General features: G+C 42.7%; 2 protein-coding genes across 6 annotated transcripts; both read right to left on the bottom strand.

Annotated features, from left to right (window-relative positions):
• Positions 1-605: 605 nt before the first annotated feature.
• slc39a9 (solute carrier family 39 member 9) lies at positions 606-6,450 on the bottom strand. Its single transcript, XM_086050489.1, has 7 exons — positions 5,855-6,450; positions 5,552-5,660; positions 3,637-3,861; positions 3,332-3,400; positions 2,479-2,564; positions 1,875-2,009; positions 606-1,109 (listed from the first exon to the last, which is right to left on the bottom strand). The coding sequence occupies exons 1-7, from the start codon at positions 5,948-5,950 to the stop codon at positions 882-884; spliced, it is 948 nt and encodes a 315-aa protein (XP_085906615.1). The 5' UTR covers positions 5,951-6,450; the 3' UTR covers positions 606-881.
• Positions 6,451-7,797: 1,347 nt separating this feature from the next.
• Positions 7,798-18,810, bottom strand: rbm25a (RNA binding motif protein 25a). 5 transcript variants are annotated; one of them, XM_086050470.1, is made up of 18 exons: positions 18,565-18,808; positions 18,180-18,303; positions 16,581-16,630; positions 16,344-16,502; positions 14,682-14,739; positions 14,394-14,554; positions 14,133-14,312; positions 13,966-14,049; positions 12,738-13,024; positions 12,170-12,281; positions 11,536-11,625; positions 11,384-11,457; positions 11,153-11,303; positions 10,045-10,747; positions 8,761-9,068; positions 8,583-8,681; positions 8,232-8,279; positions 7,798-8,158 (listed from the first exon to the last, which is right to left on the bottom strand). In XM_086050470.1, the coding sequence occupies exons 2-18, from the start codon at positions 18,283-18,285 to the stop codon at positions 8,066-8,068; spliced, it is 2,763 nt and encodes a 920-aa protein (XP_085906596.1). In that variant the 5' UTR covers positions 18,286-18,303; positions 18,565-18,808; the 3' UTR covers positions 7,798-8,065. The 5 variants fall into 5 exon arrangements, with proteins under 5 accessions (XP_085906596.1, XP_085906595.1, XP_085906594.1 ...); XM_086050469.1 differs by having other exon boundaries at positions 11,384-11,625; positions 16,344-16,469; positions 18,565-18,810; XM_086050468.1 differs by having other exon boundaries at positions 11,384-11,625; positions 18,565-18,809.
• Between the last annotated feature and the right edge of the window lie 680 nt (positions 18,811-19,490).

Here is a 19,490-nt window from a genome sequence, read left to right as displayed (position 1 = left end):
AATGGCTTGCTCTCTTTTACGACGGCAATGTTAATGGTTCAAAAAAAAAAAAAAAAAAACATGCCTTGAAAAGTGGTTTTAGAGAAGCGAGGGCGTGCATGTTTTAATGACGCGTTTAACAGCAAAGAAGCGAGCAGAGGACATCAAGCTGAAAGCGACAACTCAAATCCTCCTCGTGGGTTTATCCATCCCGACCCACTCACACTTGACTAAAGCTGCTGCCCCCCCCCCCGCCACACACACGTGCTCCCCCTGAACACTTTTCGTGACACTTTTTTTCATGACATATCACCAGAAGGGAAAGACAAAAGCATTTCGAGCCTATTCAGTAAAGTGAGGCGTGACAATATTTTTTTTTTTGCACCAGTTTAAAAAAAAGAAAAAGACATTTAATTTAGTCATAAAACATGTCGCTTTACAAGTCACTTTGCACCATCAAATATGAGTCAGACTCGCTGTGGAATGACAAAATATATACACACACAAACACTGCCGTAAATGTTTCTGAAGTTCCTCAGTCCCAATTGGGAAAATGTCATGATTTCCTGTGACTGCATTTTACAGATGAAAGTGAATTTAGCCAGAGTCCAGAAATAGTGGTGCGATTTATCGTCGACGGAATATCCCTTTAATTGGCCAGGGGAATCAAAGAAACCTTTGTTAATCGAGAAATTCCCCCATAAAGGAACAAAATGTACACGTGTCCCGGAAAAAGTGGCTGATTTCCAGCTACTATGGCACTTGAACGTCACTTTAAATCTGCGTCAAAGAGATCTGTACAGTGTATATATATATATATAAAAAAAAAAAAAAAAGAAAAAAAAAAATGCCGTGACCATTAACAGTTCCACGTTTACGAGTCTTTCGTTTTCACCGTCCTCCTAATGGTGATGGCCGACCGACAGCAGCAGCGGGATGAGGCAGCCCAGCACCAGGGCGCCCACCTCGACCTTGCTCAGGCCTTTGCCGCCCGGCGCCCCGTGGCTGTGGCCCGCCACGCCGCCCACCTCGGGCAGCACGTGCACGGTCGCCACGTAGAGGAAGGTGCCGGCTGAGAAGAGCATGGCCACGCCGGTGGCGTTGATGTTGGACAGCGCCTCCTTGCTGCTCTGTGGACGCGCAAAAGAAGGAAGATGAAGATGTAATGTATTCAAGCATGCATACATATATATATATATCTTTTTTTTTTTTTTTTTTTTTTTAAAGCACTTTTTTGGGGGGGGGGTCATTGCGTCAACATACAATGGCAGACAAATTCACGAAAGATCAGTAAAGGCCTCGTCATGGCCTTTAATTTGACGTGTGACAATGTGGTATGCTGAGATGTGATTTTTGACTCGTTGCTTGTGAAATTTTACCATCATATATTAAACTCAAATATTTACCAGTCAGTCGATCAATTAAATAGTAACAAGATGGTTATTTAACTAACTGGTATATTACTAATAAGTTGATTTTGTGGCTTTATAAGCAAAAGTGATCATTTTTTAAATCTAATCATCAGTAGGCCAATGAATTTAATGTTAATAAAATCATATATATTAAATGTCTATGGGATCATAGTTTGTGGTAAATTTATGATTTGAACAATATAGGATATTCAAAATCTGGGTACCAGGGTGTGAATTACTTTTTTTTTCGGTAGGGGTCAGTCCCTATCACAACTAAGCAGATTTTTGGTCATTGTATTTGGTCATAAATCAAAATTAATGACTGATATGAAAAGCTCTCACGTTAGCCTTTAATTTGACATACGACCTGATGCGGTTTGTCACAAAGGGAATTTTACTAACTTCTCCATCGGTGTGGTGATTACGCAATTTGTTAATTTGGTCTACAAGTCCATCTTGCCTTCATTTTCAGGTGGGTTGTACCTGGCTGAGTCCGAGGAAGGTGAGCATGGCCAGGACGGGCGCCGCCAGGGCGAAGACCAGGAGGTGCTTGCGGATCCGGTTCCTCTCCAGCCCGGCGTGCATGAGGAAGGACACCAGGCCAAACGCGGCGGGGGCCTGTGGAAAAGACGTCGTCACATCTTCTTTGACTCATTCACTGCCATTGACGTATTTATTTGTCTTTTCACAGTCCAGCCATTCAATCCGAGGAATTTATTACTATTTTTCTCTATATTTTTTTCCAAACATAGGGTAGAAGGGGGTCTGAAAATGTCTGGCAGGGATTGAGTTAATAGGTTTTTGTTTAAATCAAAATGGCATCCAGACAAAGGCTGAACGATTTTGAGAACTTCTCTAATTGCAAGTTTTTTTTCCCCCTCAATAATCGCAATTTAATAGCCGATTATTTTTTCAAGTTCCTCTTCCCACGTATTTTTTTTAACAAATTTAATCTGTATTACAATTCGAGGTTTATTACACATAAATGTCTTAGTCTTACACTAAAGTAAACAAACATGAAAAATTCAAATGAAGGTCCGTTTATCCATTTCAATTAGATATATATAATAAATAATGACGACGATACCTTGTGTAGCATGATAGCAACAAAGACGATGAGCTGGACGCTGGTTTGAGAGGTGGAAGCTGCAGCTCCGAGGGCCACGCCGTCAGCTGCAAGCGACAAACCGTGATGGTTAGCGGCTCCCAAATAGATGCGCACACCGGCCACAACATTAGCTACACCTGAACGTCACAATGGGATCCAATTCGGGGGTGGGCGATAGGAGCAAAAAAAAAAAAAAAAAACAAAAGAAAAAAAAAAATCTCTATTTTTTCCTAAAACTCAATAACGATTATTTGACGATATTCTACAAAAAAAAAAAAAATTGTAAAGCTGCACTTGCCTCACAGTTCAATTATGGATATACAGCGTAAACAACAGCGCTGGTTTATATTTTAAAATGCGGCATATATCTGCAAAACATTACAACTATAATCCTGTGGCCAAATTTAACAACGATGAACTTCAATGTCTCGGCTATATATATACTGTTTTTACTGATTTTTGTGGATATTAATGTGAATTGAATGTCCCCTATTATTCCCAAATGACAGATGATCACATTTTGAGCTGCAGTAAGTACTGGTCTCCCACTGCCAACTCAGAATGAGAAAAGGGTGTTTACTACAGCAGTCAGAATAAGTTTTATTTGATATATGGTGATTTAGGCCACATCACCCTAGAATACAGGTAAGAGAGAATATGTTAGTAACTATGTTAGCGCTGTTAGTGACAACAAATTCAGTTCAACACATGCTATCTACGAATGACCCTTCTGTCTATCTCAAAAAAATCAAACGTGGCCTTTGAACGTTGACGTTGGCCCACCCGTGAGCTAGTTAACGCTTGGAAGGTGAAGAGCCACATGTTGACTTACCGGCAGCATGCACCACCAGACCGAGGGTGGTGGTAATTTTGGAGGAGGCCACTCTGGCTGATTCTGAGTCTGTTAACACACACCACACACGATCACACAAACATGAAAACGACGAAAAATTGTGAATCCAGCCCGGCCTTCCTGTGTTTCGTTTGCAAGTTTCATATGTTAGCCCACGCGGAAAAATAACCCCCCCTCAAAGCTGTGTGGCAGATATTTTGTGTCAACCTTCTTTGTCATCAAACGACTTGTGTTATTCAATTCAGCGTTGCGGCACTACGTCCCCATCCACGTTCGCGTCTCACCCTCGGCGCTGTGCATGTGCGACGAGCCGATCTGATCGACGAGCAGCATGAAGACGAAGCCCAGCACCAGCGACACGCCGATGCAGGCGTGTAGTTGCTCGTGGCCGTGCTCGTGGTGGCTGTCCGCGGTCAGCTCCGCCGCCGCTGCCGCCGCCACCACCTCGCCCTTGGCCTCAGACGCCGCAGAAACAACGCCCACCTGACTGGGGGTGTGGTGCCCGCCCCCTGCGCATAAATGTTAAGAAACATGTGTTCTAAGCCAAAGACATTACACAGACAAAAAAAAAAGAAAAAGTCATGGTTGTAACAAAGTGCTGTACATCATAAAGATGAAAGATACAATATGATAAATAAATACAAATCAAAAAATGAGAATGTGAACGATGTTCTCACTATTAACTGTCCTTGAAATGAACAAAACATATAACAAAAATGAAAACATACATACACACACATATACATATACACATATACATATATATATATATATATATATATATATATATACACACACACACACACACATATATATACATACATATATATACATGCACACACATATATATACACACACACATACACACATTTTTTTTAAAAAAACACTGTTTTGAGAAAATTTGTTTTTTTAAATATACACATGGGGGGAGAATTTTAAAAAATTAAGACATTTTAAAAAAAAAATAAATAAAAAAAAAAAATCTGTGAATCTCCAGGTGCCAAACCATGAGTATGAAGGAGTCCACTGCCCACTTTTCAAATGATAAATAATGGGGGAGGGGGGTTAGAAAATGGAAAAAGGGAAAGAAAATAGAGCAACCCTTTTATAACTGAATGTAGATACTGTGACTTTAATCTGTCCACGTTTCCTGCAATTAATGTGATACATGAATGGCTACATTATGCCGCCGTCTCTGTGTGACCTATATCTTTGCTGCTGTAACACTGAAAATGTCCCCACTGTGGGATCAATAAAGTTTATTTATTATCTTATCTTAATAAAACAAAGGCTTTTTTTTTTTTTTTTAGAAAGTAAAAGCTCAAATTCCCATTGCCTCACAGCTGGCAATCTTCTCAAAGTAAACAAGCTACTCACCCACATTCCCCCTTAGCCGCCACCTTCCAAATCGTTTTTGCAATAAAATTAAATGCATCGTCTAGTCATCCCTTTGTGGTTGCAGCAGGCACGATATGCATTGTTGTCGCTGTCTTTTTGAAGCGACGCCCACCCGACTTGTTTCAAAACAATTTGTGTCCACGAGCATTTTCAGACGCTAGCACATCAAGGTGGAGTTCATGCACTTTTCTGGCGTTCACTACTTCCGGAAATGCTCCATAGCAAACCTGCAGTGTATAGTGGTTTGCTGGTATGCTTTTATTTTCAAGGCCGGGAAGGAGGGGAAGTGTGCAAAATAAATAACTTGACTACGACTTCTGCGACTTCTTCTACTACGACTCTAAAATTATTGGACCCAAATAATTATACAATACGACAAATCCAAACCCCGGGGCTCGCAATGCAAGGAAGCATGCATTTGGGTAAATACTACTGGCGCATTTCAAGCGTGTCCACAGCGGGTTCGAATAGTAAATTAGCCAGCGAATGACCCTTAAAAGCCTCTGCCGTTAACGTCTCTCCCGCAGCGACGTCAATCACGGACGCTTTTTTTTTTTTTTTTTTGGGGGGCGGGGGCCGACAATGTTTATGAATATGGCCGGAGGGTCGCGGCCGGAAGGGTACCCAAATCAGGGGTGGAGGGCCAAAATTGGTCGTGTGCCCAGCTCTGGTCTGGTCTTTTCACTAAAAGACATGAACATTTGGACTCGTCGCTGCGGTTGAACAAGGTGTTGCACCTCCCCCTACTAACACACCTCTGACAGCGACTGTTTATACTATTTTGTGTTTAAGTTTGTTTACCTTCCAGGATCTCCTCGTAAAGAGCGTGGACGCCTTCGGGAATGATGACGGCGAGGGCCGTGCCGCACAGGAGTCCTGCTCCCAACACGGTTACCAGCTTTAGCTTCTCCTAATTGGACACGTTACAAGGAAATAGAGAAATAAATTAAAGCTGTGGATCCACCTGTTGCCGCTCATACAACAGAAAAATAGCTTAGTATTAGGGCTGAATGAGTCTGAAAAATAATAGTTGTCAGTAAATTGTGGATCAAAGAATGTCAAAGTGGCCCTTGGAAGAAAAAAAAGTTTGTAGTCGATGCTTACCTCTGAGAAGTTGACAGCCAAGGGAATGGTCCCTGCCACATAGCAGCCCACCAGCATGGCAAGAGATAGCAAGCTGATGGAGCTGAAGTCATCCATGGCTGCACTTGGAACGTTCCGGCTAAAAGCAATCTCTCCAAAATTGAGGAAAACTTTTGGAGGGGCAAAAGACACACCCAGTGCTCTCACCGCCGGTCTTCACAAACGAGTTTAGCAAGCAGCCAGCAAAACGACGACGTGTGATTTTAATTGATGGCCTCCTCCTCGCTAGGCTAAGCTAACTAGCTTCGAGGGGGCTATTGTCCGGCCCGTGGCGGCGTTTCCCGAGCGAGGCGACTCGACGCGTCGACGTCCAAGCAGGCCACACCAGGCTTCATGTCGTCCGTATCAGCCCCGTCCCCCCCAAAAATATATTATGTACTTCTTCCACCCGAGACGTGACTAAGGCGAGCAAACAACCATGCTAATTAGCACAGCCTCTCGGAGAGCAGTGCGACAGTGCTTCCGGGTCACGTGATGTTTTACTGCCACGTCACTACTGCAGGTGGAAGCCAGCTGTGGAAAGCTGTACTTTTTAGTTTTGCTGGGAGCGTACAATGCGATGTATATACTTTAGATTAATTTGCTTATAATAATGGCTACATGTTATAACAAAGTAATTTAGGGGTAAGGGTCAAGTATAGACTGAACGTGTTGTGTTCTTTTAAAAATCAAGACCACTGCATGTTCTCTTCTACAAAGCCGCCTTCTTTCATGTGCTTCCCAGTAGTGACGTTGCACATTCTGCCCCCTAAGTGGTTCAACACATGTAATACCATGGATAGTGCTACAGGAGTCAGGACGCCATTTAGAAACACCCCCAGCCTGTCTTGTGTGTGTAATCGGGATAGCGTTTTTGTTTTGTTAAGTGTTAACATTTAGTACCTTATCTCTTTGCATGCAAAGTATGTCCTTGTGTGGGACAGCTTGAAACCGTAAAAATCTCGACCAGCGTATACATTTAAACGACCCGGAAGTGGAAGTGGGGGCGGGTGGGGCGACGGAATGCAAGGACGGAAGCGCATTAAAAGGACGATCATTTTTGATGAATAAGGACGGAGGGGACGAGGACGGCGGGGTAACCAGGTTACAGACGGACTATGTTTCTGAAAGTAACCCTTAATAAATATTACCAAATGTATTACATATATTATACAAACCTGATCTGATAGAGTAAAAAAAACAAGGGCAGATTCTGAATCTTAGCAAAAATGCGTTGACCAGCGCTAATGCTACCTTTGGTGGCGGTGAATGTTGCACCCTGGGTTACAATGTCAGCGAAATTAATTAGACATTTGGTCACTCGCATCATAGTGCGACTCGTGCCTGTTAATGTTAGATAAAAAGGATGATGTCGCTGAAAACCGTGGGGATCAGCGACTGCTTATTTTCTGCCAAAATGAAATCCATGTAGCAAGAGACATTACATAGACACGCTTGATTTGCTTTTTGTGGGCCACATACAATGATTGGGCAGGCCACACCAGGCCCGCGGGCCGTGAGTTTACCACCTGTGACCTAATGTAAGTCCTGTCTTCCCGTTTTCATATTTTTGAACGGATCAGCTGTAATGGAATGTCACACAAACCTGTTACTAATATCACAAAAGACAAATGTTTTTATGATATAGCTGTTTGTTCTCGACCCGTTAGCATCGCAGTCTCGGCTTACGATTGTAATGCTAAATTACTGCCATACCTGTTTTTTTTTTCATGTAATTGTTTTATATTTATGGCCCAAAAGTGCATTTAACATAACATATCAATTGAATACTGTGCTAACATATGTTAGGGATAGACTATGGCATCTTCCAACTTTTTCAGATGACAAATATTTGACAAATTTGGATTATGACAGGAAGGGAATTCCGTCCAAAACCGAGGACCTCATGTACAACAGAGAGTATGTCCTTAAAAAAAAACTTACAGTATTTATTAGATAACAGAGCTAAGCAGTGCTTGAACATTACTGATTTACTGGAGAACAGATGGGGAAATACAATTGTTTGTCTTTTTTTTTGGTTTGATTTTGTTTTTTTCTTAAACCTCAACAAAAATACAACTTAAGGTTTCTTCATGCAATATCGTGATGTCATCATTTCTCTCCATGTTGACAGCTCCCGTCATTCCGGGGCTGGCGAGCTGGAACTGTGAACTAAGCGGTCCGAGAGAATGTTTATTTTGCCAGTCCGATCTTCTTGAATTCCGTTTCAAATATTAACAACCGCCACATTTTTACTATGAACACTTCCGCTTCCTCGTCGAGAACCTAAACACACAAAAACACGTTTGGTTGGCCATCTTGTAGAATCAAGTAAAAAGTTGTAAACTGTCTGACTTACCATGGCGACGTCATCGAGAATACCCTGAGGAGTGCTGTGTGCCATCACCTGTAGGGAAGGAACGATAATAAAATTTAAAAAAAAGAAAAAGTAATGTAATTTTGTATAATGTAATCTCATGCAAACCAGCCACTACTCATCCTGCAAATCGTAATCACAATATTGAAGAAAATTAACATTTTTCAAAATCGTTCAGCCCTATTCCATCCTGTCCAAATTTCAGCTCGTCATTTCAGTTTCTCAGAGAATATGGTCCAGCCTTATTTCCTGTCTTTTTCTGTCCTATTTTCTACCGCACGCTTCAGCATGACAAGCAGACCCACCACACTGCATGACAAGGCGACGTCAAACCTTTGAACAGACGAAATCGACCAGCGTTGCTTCCTCCTCGCCGATGTATTCTATGATTTTCTTGTTGATCCACGGTTTAATGCGGCGGTCCATCAGAGTCTGCCGTGAAAACAAGTTTCGACCGGTTAATCGTGTTCCTAACTAAATATTTGTTACAAGCAGATTATGTCTACTATACCGAATCCACCATGGACCAGTCCAAAGGGTAGGTGAAGAGCTCAGGGCGGGCCGTGGGGATCTTCTCGATGAGGCTGCGGATGTTCTTGCGCTTCTCCTCAGTGTTGACGCCGCCCTTGGTGCTCGACATGTCCGCGCCGTCCAGGCCCAAGCTCTTGTCGTCGTCGCCGTAATCCAGCGGCACTAGCTTCCTCTTGCGTGGCTGATCGTCAGCCTCCTCCTCGTCGTTGAACTTGTTGAAGATGCTGTCGGCGGCTGCCAACTTTTTGCGCTTGGCGGCGTGCAGCTGGCTGGGGCTGTTAGTAGAACCTGGAGAAGAAGAAGTGAGTTAAATGTGAACAAAGGGCCGAGAGGAGGGAGTAAGTCACATGTGCAAGTCATAAGTTAAGTCTCCCGAGTTCCCGGCCACACATCAAGCGACGCGACCGAACCGTCGCGCGGCGTGTGGGGGTTCTGCGACGGGTTTTAGTAAGCGGCCGATCGTCCGCAAGCGGCTTTGCTGCGATTCCTATTCTGAATCGCAGGTGAATGGCCTCGCAGCGTTAGCCAATCAAAAATGACTTGTTGTATCACATGATCTATCGCAACGTACCGGGTAAATTACGTTTCTGGGTACGAGATCCAGCTGGCCGTCACCCAGCCGTACTAACACGGTTTACAATAACACTTTACGGTAGTGATAATTTCACATGCAGCTAACATAGTTAACAAAAACGAATGAAATAAAATGTAAAACTGAGGGGTAAAAAAAAACACAACACAAATAAATAAAATCAATACTGATTTTGAAAAAAAATAAACTACTATATTTTAAATTGATAAAACTAACGACAACTATAACTAAAGTAAACGTCCTTTGTTTTTGTAAATTACTATCATGCAAGAGCTTTAGTGAAAAACGCACAAGGCAGAGGACGCGGACGCCACAATGGCAGCCCACTATAGGCGCCAAAAGACGCCCGGCACCAGAAAAAGAGCGACAAGCCGAGTGAAGGAGGAACAGATGCCACCTGCTCGCCGACGCAAGGGGGAGGGCTACGACTCAAAACCCAGTAAAGCGGGAAATTCACCGACTAATTTGCGTCCGCTTGTCCAGTTCTGTATAGGTCAGCTGCACTATTCAGCGTGTGGCCGGACCAACTCAAGTCACGTCTCGTGAATACCACGTCAAAGTCAAGTCTTCCGTTAGATTTATCAAGCAAGTCCCAAATCCAATAAATTGGTCCGACTTAAGCCAAGTCACGTGCATCTGACGAGGGTGGTCTTGGTTTGATGGTTTACCCACCCAGCTTGAGACTAAGGCCAATCTTGGGCCGGTGCTCCTCGAGAGGCTGCACCTCAGGCGTTCGCTCGCCTGGAATGATGATGCCACGCGGGGAGTCGTTGCCAGGCGTGTTGGGCGTGGCATTCCCGCTGGCAGAGGACACAGAGGGAGCGGTGTTGATTGGTCGCATGAGGGCTTTGAGGTGCAGCCTAGCCTCAGGTGAATCCCCACCATTGTGGGCCACATGCTGTTGCTGCTGCGGTGGTGGTGGTGGTTGTTGTTGTTGCGGTTGTTGTTCTTGCGGTGGTGGTTGTTGTTGTTGTTGTTGTTGTTGTTGTTGTTCCTCCTCCTGCTGCTGCTGCTGCTGCTCCTGTTGCTGTTGCTGCTGCTGCTGCTCTTCCTCTTCATCCTCCCGCCTCCGCCGCTCCTCCACCTCGTCCTGTTCGTCCTCTTCCGAATGCGGCGGAGGGTCTCGAGGCGTCGGCTCAGCGGGCTTTGCCGATGCCCTCTTCTCCCGCTCCCGGTGGGACTCTCTGTGCGAATCTCTGTGCGACTCTCTGTGAGACTCTCTGTGAGACTCTCTGTGTGACTCTCTGTGGGAGTCCCGGTGGGACTCGCGATGGGACTCCCGGTGGGATTCTCGCTCCTTTTTCTCCTGCTTGACTTTCTCCTCGGGTTCCAGCTTTAGAGGAGGCTTCCGTCTGCGCTCTGCCTCCTCCTCCATCTGCGCACAATGAACCCACTTTTAAGGTTAGCTACTTTTTGCAAGGAGCTATAATTCCCTTCAAGGCATGTTACTGTATTCACAACATGTATAATTTTAAATTAAATCGGCCGATTAATCGGTTATCTGAATTTTATCCTGCCAAATATTGGAATTAGCCTGAAAAAAAAAATCCATATGGGTCGGGTTTAGTAATTTATAAAGGATTGGGTGTAAGATTAGTTTTACATGACCTGTACAGAAAAAACAATATTTTCTGTGGAAAATATACCTGTTGGTTTCAAAGCTTGTTTAGTATCAGAAGAAATGTCAGAAGCAAAAGGAACTCAGATTTTTGTAAAAAAAAAAACAAACATTGTATTTTAGGACCATTATCGGCCAGCTCAACTTCCAGGGTAAACTCACCCTTTGCATTTCGGCATCCGGGTCGGGATGACCCTCGGCCAGAAGCCGCTGTCGGATCTCCTCCAGCTCTTCCTTCTCCCTCTTGCGGTCCCGCTCGTCCATCTCCATCTCCTTTTCACGGTCGCGGAGACGCTTTTGCAGAGCACTGCCCCTGCAGGGAGGACATTGGACGGAGGAGATGACAAATGGAAAAAAGCCCAACATGTCAATACATTATAAAAAGACACCAACCTGTAGTATTTGGGATCATCCCGGTCATCGTCATAGTCTTCAAGGAATTCTTTTAGTCTTTTGGCTTCTTTCATCTGACAACAAACAACAATTACTCTTGGGTAACAACCAACCGGTGAAATGATACAATTTAAATACTGAGTTTGTCTTACAGTCTCGCGGCTGCGCTCGTCCTCCCGCTCAATTTCCTTGCTGTAGTCGCGGGACTTCTTCCTCTCCCGCAGTTCCCAGTTTTTCAGACGCTTCCGGAGAGGAAACAAAAGACTTGACGTTAACGCACTAACTAGGTGCATTATTTTCTAGTCGCCGCATTTGTTTCAATTGTGGACAGAGGTCGTTAACAGGAGGAGACCACGGCACAATCATACTGAATTGAATTGCACATTTTGCGATTGGATCCAGTCATGTTTATTTCTGTTGTGCACATCGTGTGTGCGTGTTGAACCTTTGAAGGCATTTTCGTTTATGTAGCATACTTGCATTTTCAGGACTTTATGAAAGCATTTCATTTGGAATGCCCATTTTCATTAACTTTTTTTTTTATATGTAAGACTTTTTGTAGCTATCGTGTAGAACACATCGTCTTTCAAGATGGAATTTTATATATAATGGCGGTTTTCTAAGACTACATGAAGGCAATTTGTGTTGACTTAATGAAAGCATTTCACATTGAATGTGACATTTTGAAGACGGTCTGTGAAGAATGTTAATTTAAGACTTTTAAGGCCTTGTCATGGAGAATTGCTCCATTTAAAATGTTTTTTTTTTTTTTTTTTTTTAAATTACCTCCTGATAGGCCGCCTCCTTATCTCGGAGTCTCCTCTCTAGTCTTCTGCGCTCGTACACGTCCTCCTCATCTTCGTCGCGGTCCCGTTTTTTGTCATCTCTGGTCCTCTCTCTGCATACATTAAACAGAATTCAACAATACAAATACAATACAATACAATTAAGCGTGAAAAGATTTAGCCGGAAAAGTGTGTGGCAACTAATTTGGTATGATTAGTTTCATACATAAACGGTAACAACGTGTCTTCATAGAACACCCGTGGAAAAAAACAAAAACAATTCCATTTCAGAGGCAAAAATGTTTTTTTGCATTTCCTGCTTTTGGCTTCACATGAACCGGTGCTCGATAGTACTGACCCAAATTGGTAACATACTGAAATAAATAAATATTTAAAAAAAAAAACAAGTACCGACTTTGGTACTCATCCTTACCCAAAATAATGAAAAATCCTAAAAAATACTGTGAAATTGAATGGAATCCCAAAATGGGCCTCACATCCTTCGATTTTGCTGTGAAACGCCCTCAGAGGAAAACGTTTGGACACCCTTGCTTTCGACATAAACTGACCTGGAGCGGCTGCGGGCTTCGCTGATGTCTCGACTCTTCTCCCTCTCGCGCTCGCGCTCCCTCGTCCTCTCCCGTTCCCGCTCACGGTCGCGTTCCCGCTCACGGTCCCGGTCCCGGTCGCGCTCGCGTTCCCGGTCCCTCTCGCGCTCCTTGTCCCGCTCCCGTTCCTTCTCTTTCTCCCTGTCGCGGCGCTCCCTTTCGCGCTCCCGCTCCTTGTCCTTCTCCCGCCGCTCCTTCTCCAGCTCCTGTCGCTCCTTCTCCTTCTTGCCTTTCTCCTCCTCCAATTTCTTTGGGAGGAAGAGCGGAAAAACCCGACGGTATTACCAGTAGTTACATTGAAGGTCATATTTAAGTGAAGGCTCATGCCTTATTTGGTAAACAAGTAGCTAACAGGTCAACAGGTTTCTCCAGCTCAAACTACACACCTAAAAGACAAGTGCCCTCAAGGGACACTTCGCGTAGAATATTGACACTTTCAGACTTTTTGAAGGTACCATCTTTTATGTCGAACAAGTCATTTTCCCAACAATTTTAAAGCATTTTATGTAGGCCCCCCCTGCTCAAGACATTTTAAAAGAATATATGTATGTCAATTTTTAAACTTCTTGCAGGCTTTTTATGTAGAACACATTAATTAAGGTACTATATATAGAGCCCGTCTCCCCTCCACAAGACTTTTTAATTGCATTTTAAGTAAACATCAATGTTGAAGACTTTTTTTTGAAGGCCTTTTAGAGTTTCTCTTTCATTAAAATTTGGAGTAGAATACCTTAGTGATAATACTTTTGCAGGCATTTTCAAAGATGTTCTTAAGGCGTTTTATACAGAATATCTCAATTTAATACTTGGATGTAGAATGCCTCCACTTCACACAATTCTTCTTGAAGGTATTTCACATCAAATATGGCAAGACCTTAGGAAAACATTTCCTGAGGGTATTTTATGTAGAACGCCTCAAGACTTTAATGTCAAATGTCCATTGTCAGGTGTTCAAAAATAATATGGTTAATTTATTCTTACAACCACAGTTATAATATTGTTAAATTCAAATTGACTTTTAAGATTAACAAAGTATTAAATAATAGCTGCAGTTTGCATTAACAACACACATTGTAAGAAAATATTTAGTAACTAATTTAGTGACACTATGGAAAACAATTACGCTTTTTATTTCATTTCTTATCAACACCCCTGTAACTGCATAAAAAACACCGCTACGATAGCTCACCTTGTGTGTGTCACGGAATTTGCTGATCTCTCTGGAAATCAAGTCCCTCTTGTCGTCCTCCAACTCCATGGCGTTGATGTCATCCTGACAATTCACCAAAACACCATAAACACTTGAAGAGTGACCAGCAGAGGCCTAGGAAATGTTGCCCAGTATGTGGTCCGTACCTCATCTTTCTTGTCTTTCCGCTTCTTGCGAAGTTGCCCATTGCCGTCCGCAGACGTGGCGTTGAGTTCGCTGGAATACTCCCGGATGAGCACTTCGATGGCGCCCCTCGCCGCCTGGTCGCGGCGGAGCGTCTCTTCGTCCAACACCTCGTCCTCGTCCTTGCCATCGCCGCTTGCCCCCTGGGGGGAAAAAAAAAAGAAGTTGTTTTTGACAGAATAGCAGTGAAGTATATCCTTGACGTGTGAGGTTGTTGCACGTACGCCATTGGCGCTCCTTTTCTTGGCTTTCCACTCGTCCAGCTGCGCCTTGGTCTTGGCATCCACTTTGACCAGCAGCTTCTTGTCACCCAGCATCAGCTCGTGCAGCAGGCGCAGGGATCGCAGCGTCGATTCGGGCTCCTTGTACTCGCAGAAGCCAAATGCTAGTGGAAGGAGGGAGGGAATACAAGTTCAACACTCCGAATGTATCCACATGAGTGAGGACAGTCATTTCGTATACACTGAAATGAGCTCAATGTGTTTTCTTTCTTTTTTTTTTTTTTTTTTTACCTTGAAGTTTCCCGGAGGCGCCTTGCACTCGCTTCCAGCTTAGAACTATTCCACATTTCTGAAAAAGCAAAAAGACAACAAAATGACAATTAATTAGCATGACAGAATTGTCACTGTTATTGACCTATGTGAAAAAAAACAAATTACATTTTCAATTTCTTCTTCCAAATTGTATTTTCTCTCTCTAAGAGTTTAGACCTAAAACAATCTCTCATACTGTGATTGGACACCACACTTGAGTTCCATTGAGAGACCATAAACGTGCTATTATTGGTTTTAGGAATGTAGTTCAAATGGTCGAACGTCCATGTGAGAAACAGCAGTGTCCATCCACTGAGGTGATTCATCCTACTCGCTTTTCGTGAGAGGGAAAAGGGAGTTGTCTATTTGAAGGCGATTAACTTAATTGGGGGCATGGCATCAAAGTGAGCGACGACCACTATTTGGGAAAATACTCGTATGCTCGTGTTGGGCATACAACTTTGTGGATCGACCACACGTCTACTGGAACACTAGTCACTACAAACGGCACTGTCTTGACAAGGCAGTTTTTTAAAATAATGAATAATAGTGATTAACAGCCACACCAATTCATTTGAGACTGCTTAGGTGCAACTGTTTAGGTTAGCAACAATTCAAAGGAGGGGGATGGGGGTGTTGGGCTACTCATTTGTCTTGATATGGGCAATGGCATCTATAATAGAGTGATGACCACCATTTTGTGAAATACTAATATAAATTCTGCATGCTTATCGGAATGCTAATCATCATGGGAGACACCGTCTCAACATGATGCCAAAATCAACCAAACTGTGTTCAAGCTGAGCAATTGTTGAGATGCTAGTTAGTTAGCCGTGACTTTCAAACATGCTAACGTCCACATGTGAACAACAGCGTCATGGGAAAAGAGGCATCTATGTGCGGGCGGCTTTTGAGTCGATGTCGCACGCGGCGACTAATTATGGTCAGCACCTATTAAAGCAGTAACTCTAGGGAAACAATAATGATAGGAGGTTACAGCGCAGAATGCTCAATGAGGTTAAAAAAAAACCCAAAACAAACATGCCAGCTGAAGATTTACAGAAATCACTGGCACATGCCAACATCTGTTGACAAATGTACCAGACTCAAAATGTTCATGGGCGAACACTAAGGAAGAAGCAGTTACTGTCCAAAAAAAAAAAAAATAAAAAATTTTTTTACACATCTCAAGTTTGCAAAAGAGCACTTTGATGTTCCATGTGACAAAATATTCTATGGCAGAAGAAAAAAGTTGAATTGCTTGAAAAGAACATACAACCCCATGTGTGGAGGAAAAATGGGAGAGCACACCAACGTCAAACCTTTATCGCAACTGTCAAGCATGGTGGAGGGAGCATCGTGGTTTGGGGATGCTTTGTTACTTCAGGGACTGGACAACTTCATCAATGCAAAAAATGAATCCCCAAGTTCATCAAGATATTTTACAGAAGAACTTAAAGCCATCTTGTCTGGCAGTTGAAGCTCAAAAGAGGATGGGTGTTGCAATCGGACAATGATCCAAAACACAGAAGCAAATCAAGAGAATGGCTGTGAACAGAGCTCTTTTGTGAGTCCCTTTTTCACGGCAAATGTCGCCCACATAGCTTTACTAAGGTTTGTGCGTTTCTCCTTCGAACTCACCGCCAGCAGCTGTCTGACCAGCATGTCGGAGGCCTTCTCCGAGATGTTGCCCACAAACACTGTGGTGGTGGGGCCGTCCTCGGGCTCCTTGGCTCGGAAGTTGATCTTGTTTGGGAGCATCGGCTTCTGCGCAACAGAAACTGTGGTTGGGACAAGAACCTGCCCGAAACAAACAAAATGTAAACAGAAAGCCAAACAACATCTAATTTACAATAGCATAGGTCTGCTGTGACTCACTGAGGGAGAGGGGGTCACGACACCCATGTGAACTGGTATCATGGGAGTACCTGAAATTGGGAAGAAAAAAAAAAAATTACACACACACACACACACACACACACACACGCACACACGCACACAAAATACACACAGAAAGTGATATTTTTATATTATAAATAGATGGTGCACTGGCCCATTTAGTTTGGCTACAGAGCAGCCAGCCAATGTATATCATCCATCCATCCATCCGTCCGTCCATCCATTCGTCCATTATCTGCCGCTTATCAGTAGTTGGCAAAACCTTTTACACCAAGTACCACCACAAAAACTACTTTGCTCTCAAGTACCTCTATAATGACCAGAATAACCCTAAACTAAACTTTACTAATAAAAGACAAACAACAAATATATTGTTAACCAAAAAAAATTGTTCTATGACTTAGTCAAATTCAATAAAATACATACAAATAATGTATGATGTACATAATTTACTATGTCCCGGTATTTAGAAGCTGTTTGAAAATAGAGACTTATGCCTTGAGGGAACCGGTGTCCTCTAAAAAACAAGAAAAGGACAAAGAAAGCAAAGATGTGTCTCTGTTGAAGGGGTAAACTTATGTAGTAATTATTACACTGATTTGAAATGTAGAGTTCAATTACTTATTTTAAAAAGGTGTTTCTCAACCTTTATTGGGCCAAACCACATATTTTACAGAAAAAGAATGTCATGGCACACCACTTAGCGAAACAATTTTAAAAAAAAAGTGGATATACAGGTTCATTATCTACCTTCAGTCATCTAGTGGAGGAGTATTTCATTGTTTTAGTTGATACTAAACTGTTACTATACGTGGTTGGCATAGATCACTTTTTTTGGCAAAATAATTTTCATTGGATAATTTTCGTTGGCACACCTAATCTCTCACATCACACTATTGTCCCATGGCACACCGGTTAAGAATCACTGTTTTAAAAGAATGATTAAACAAAGTACTGGCAAAATATGTGAACAAAGCACAAAGAAAAAATAAAGTGTATAAAAATTGTACATTTTTGGTCGCTTGACAGGGGTGTAACTTTGTAGTTTTAAGTTTTGTTTTAGATTTAAAAAAATGTTTCTTTTCATGACTTGTACTCTTTGAGAAGATACATTTTGTGTTCGCGTGTTGTGGTCAATGATTTTCTTTGCTGAAATGTGTTGTCATGTTAAAAAAAAAAAAGGGGGGGACATAAGCTTGATAAGATGTAGCTTCACCCTACACCTTTTCAACTGGCTTTTTTCCCCCCTGAAAAACTAGCCTGTTGTTTTCTTTTTTTTACTGAAGCTGATTGAAAAATTAACCAATCATAATTTTAGCTTTTTATTCAATTAAACACGCCCAGAATTTACATGCAGTATGTTGATTAGTTGATTAGTAAGTTTGAGACGAAACCATAATTATGTAAATAATCATACTTTTAGTAACATTTTTTGATGGATGGTGTTCCTTGAGAGTTTTCTCATCTAAAATGGGTGCCTCGGCTCAATAAAAGGTTGGAAACGCTCACTTGAGGTACTGACAGTTTCAAGAATATCTACGGCTCTAAAGGTGTTTCGCTACACTCCTAATAGGATACCTGGTGGGACGGGCGGGCCAAAGGTGCCGAACTGGGGAGGGGGGATTCCGGGGGGCAACTGGGGGATGCTCAGCGGCTGGCGGTTAAGCGGAGGAGGGAACGACATCGTGAGGGCAACAGGAACCTGTGACGAAAAGACATTCCAGCTCAACGCCAACTCGTTCATAGATACGCTTAAACTACGCATTTTAGCGTCAATACAGTAAGAGATAAACTTATTTTGAAAGAACACGGCTCTTCTGTCAATAAAAAAGAAGACAAAAAAAACCGCGGCCGGCCATGTTACAAGTGTGCTAGTTAGCTTTAGCACAGATAGCTCGTGTTAGCTCCGTGGCCTTGCTAGCTCACGTTAGCGACAGAGAAGCTAACGTTCCGAGTTACTCACCTATAAAAGGAGGTTTAAAAGGGACGAACCGGCAACGGTGCGCGTTCGCCCGAACCCAAGCCCATTAAACGTACACGAGGAATAAAGCGTATCGCGAGTGCGGCTTCGTCGTTTGTAATGACACCGGTAGTCTTCAGGAACACAAGAAAATAGAGGGACCCTTTTTCTTCTCGAAGAGGATCATGGGAAAACAGTGGAGATTAGGGAACAGTCATGCCCTCGGCGTCGTCTCGCAGGTGGGCGTGGGAAAGCCTTGGTTGAGAGATCACGCCACGGTAGCCGAGAGGTTAAATTCAAATCGCAAAGAATGGATGATAAACCGAGGCTATGAAACCAGTGCACTCGGGGCGTTGAAAGCAAACATGGTAAAGCAGCATATAGCTGGCACGCTGAATAAAATGCCAACGGAACTGAAGTTAGCCCCAAATGCTTTAAAATCTAGGTTAAAAATGACTTTTTGGCATACATATGATTACGGTCTTTTAGAGCATTTCTATGATATTTTTTTAGTGTTCTCTGTATGTTCTTTTAGTCATTTTAGTCAACTGCTTTTCTCTACTTGGCTTTAAATTCGTCTATTTTGAAATATCAAATTGTTGTTGCCTTTAAATGCTGCCTTAAATGTTCTTTCGTAATTATGCGAAGTACAGGTACATTGAGTTACCTTGTTTATTAAATGCGCTGTATAAATAAAGCTACCTTGCCTTGTCTTTTTTGACGAATTATTCACTATCTGCCCAAGTGCTGCTTGTTGTAAAGTTCACATTTTGAGTTATGCTCCGAAGTTAACTCTGATAACAACATCACACGCCTTTACTGCTGAACTGGAAAACCTGTAATGACTTAAAAAAAAAAAAAACTTACAATTTTAACAATTCAGTATTAGACGCAAATGCAAATAGCGCCGGGGCCTCCAGGGGGCGCTA

The sequence above is a fragment of the Filicampus tigris genome, chromosome 13 (genome assembly GCF_054856515.1).
Source record: "Filicampus tigris isolate MCC_2025a chromosome 13, RoL_Ftig_1.0, whole genome shotgun sequence".
NCBI classification, from domain to species: Eukaryota; Metazoa; Chordata; class Actinopteri; order Syngnathiformes; family Syngnathidae; genus Filicampus; species Filicampus tigris.
The sequence above is the reverse complement of the archived record's forward strand: the minus strand, read 5'-3'. Positions and strand labels throughout refer to the sequence as shown.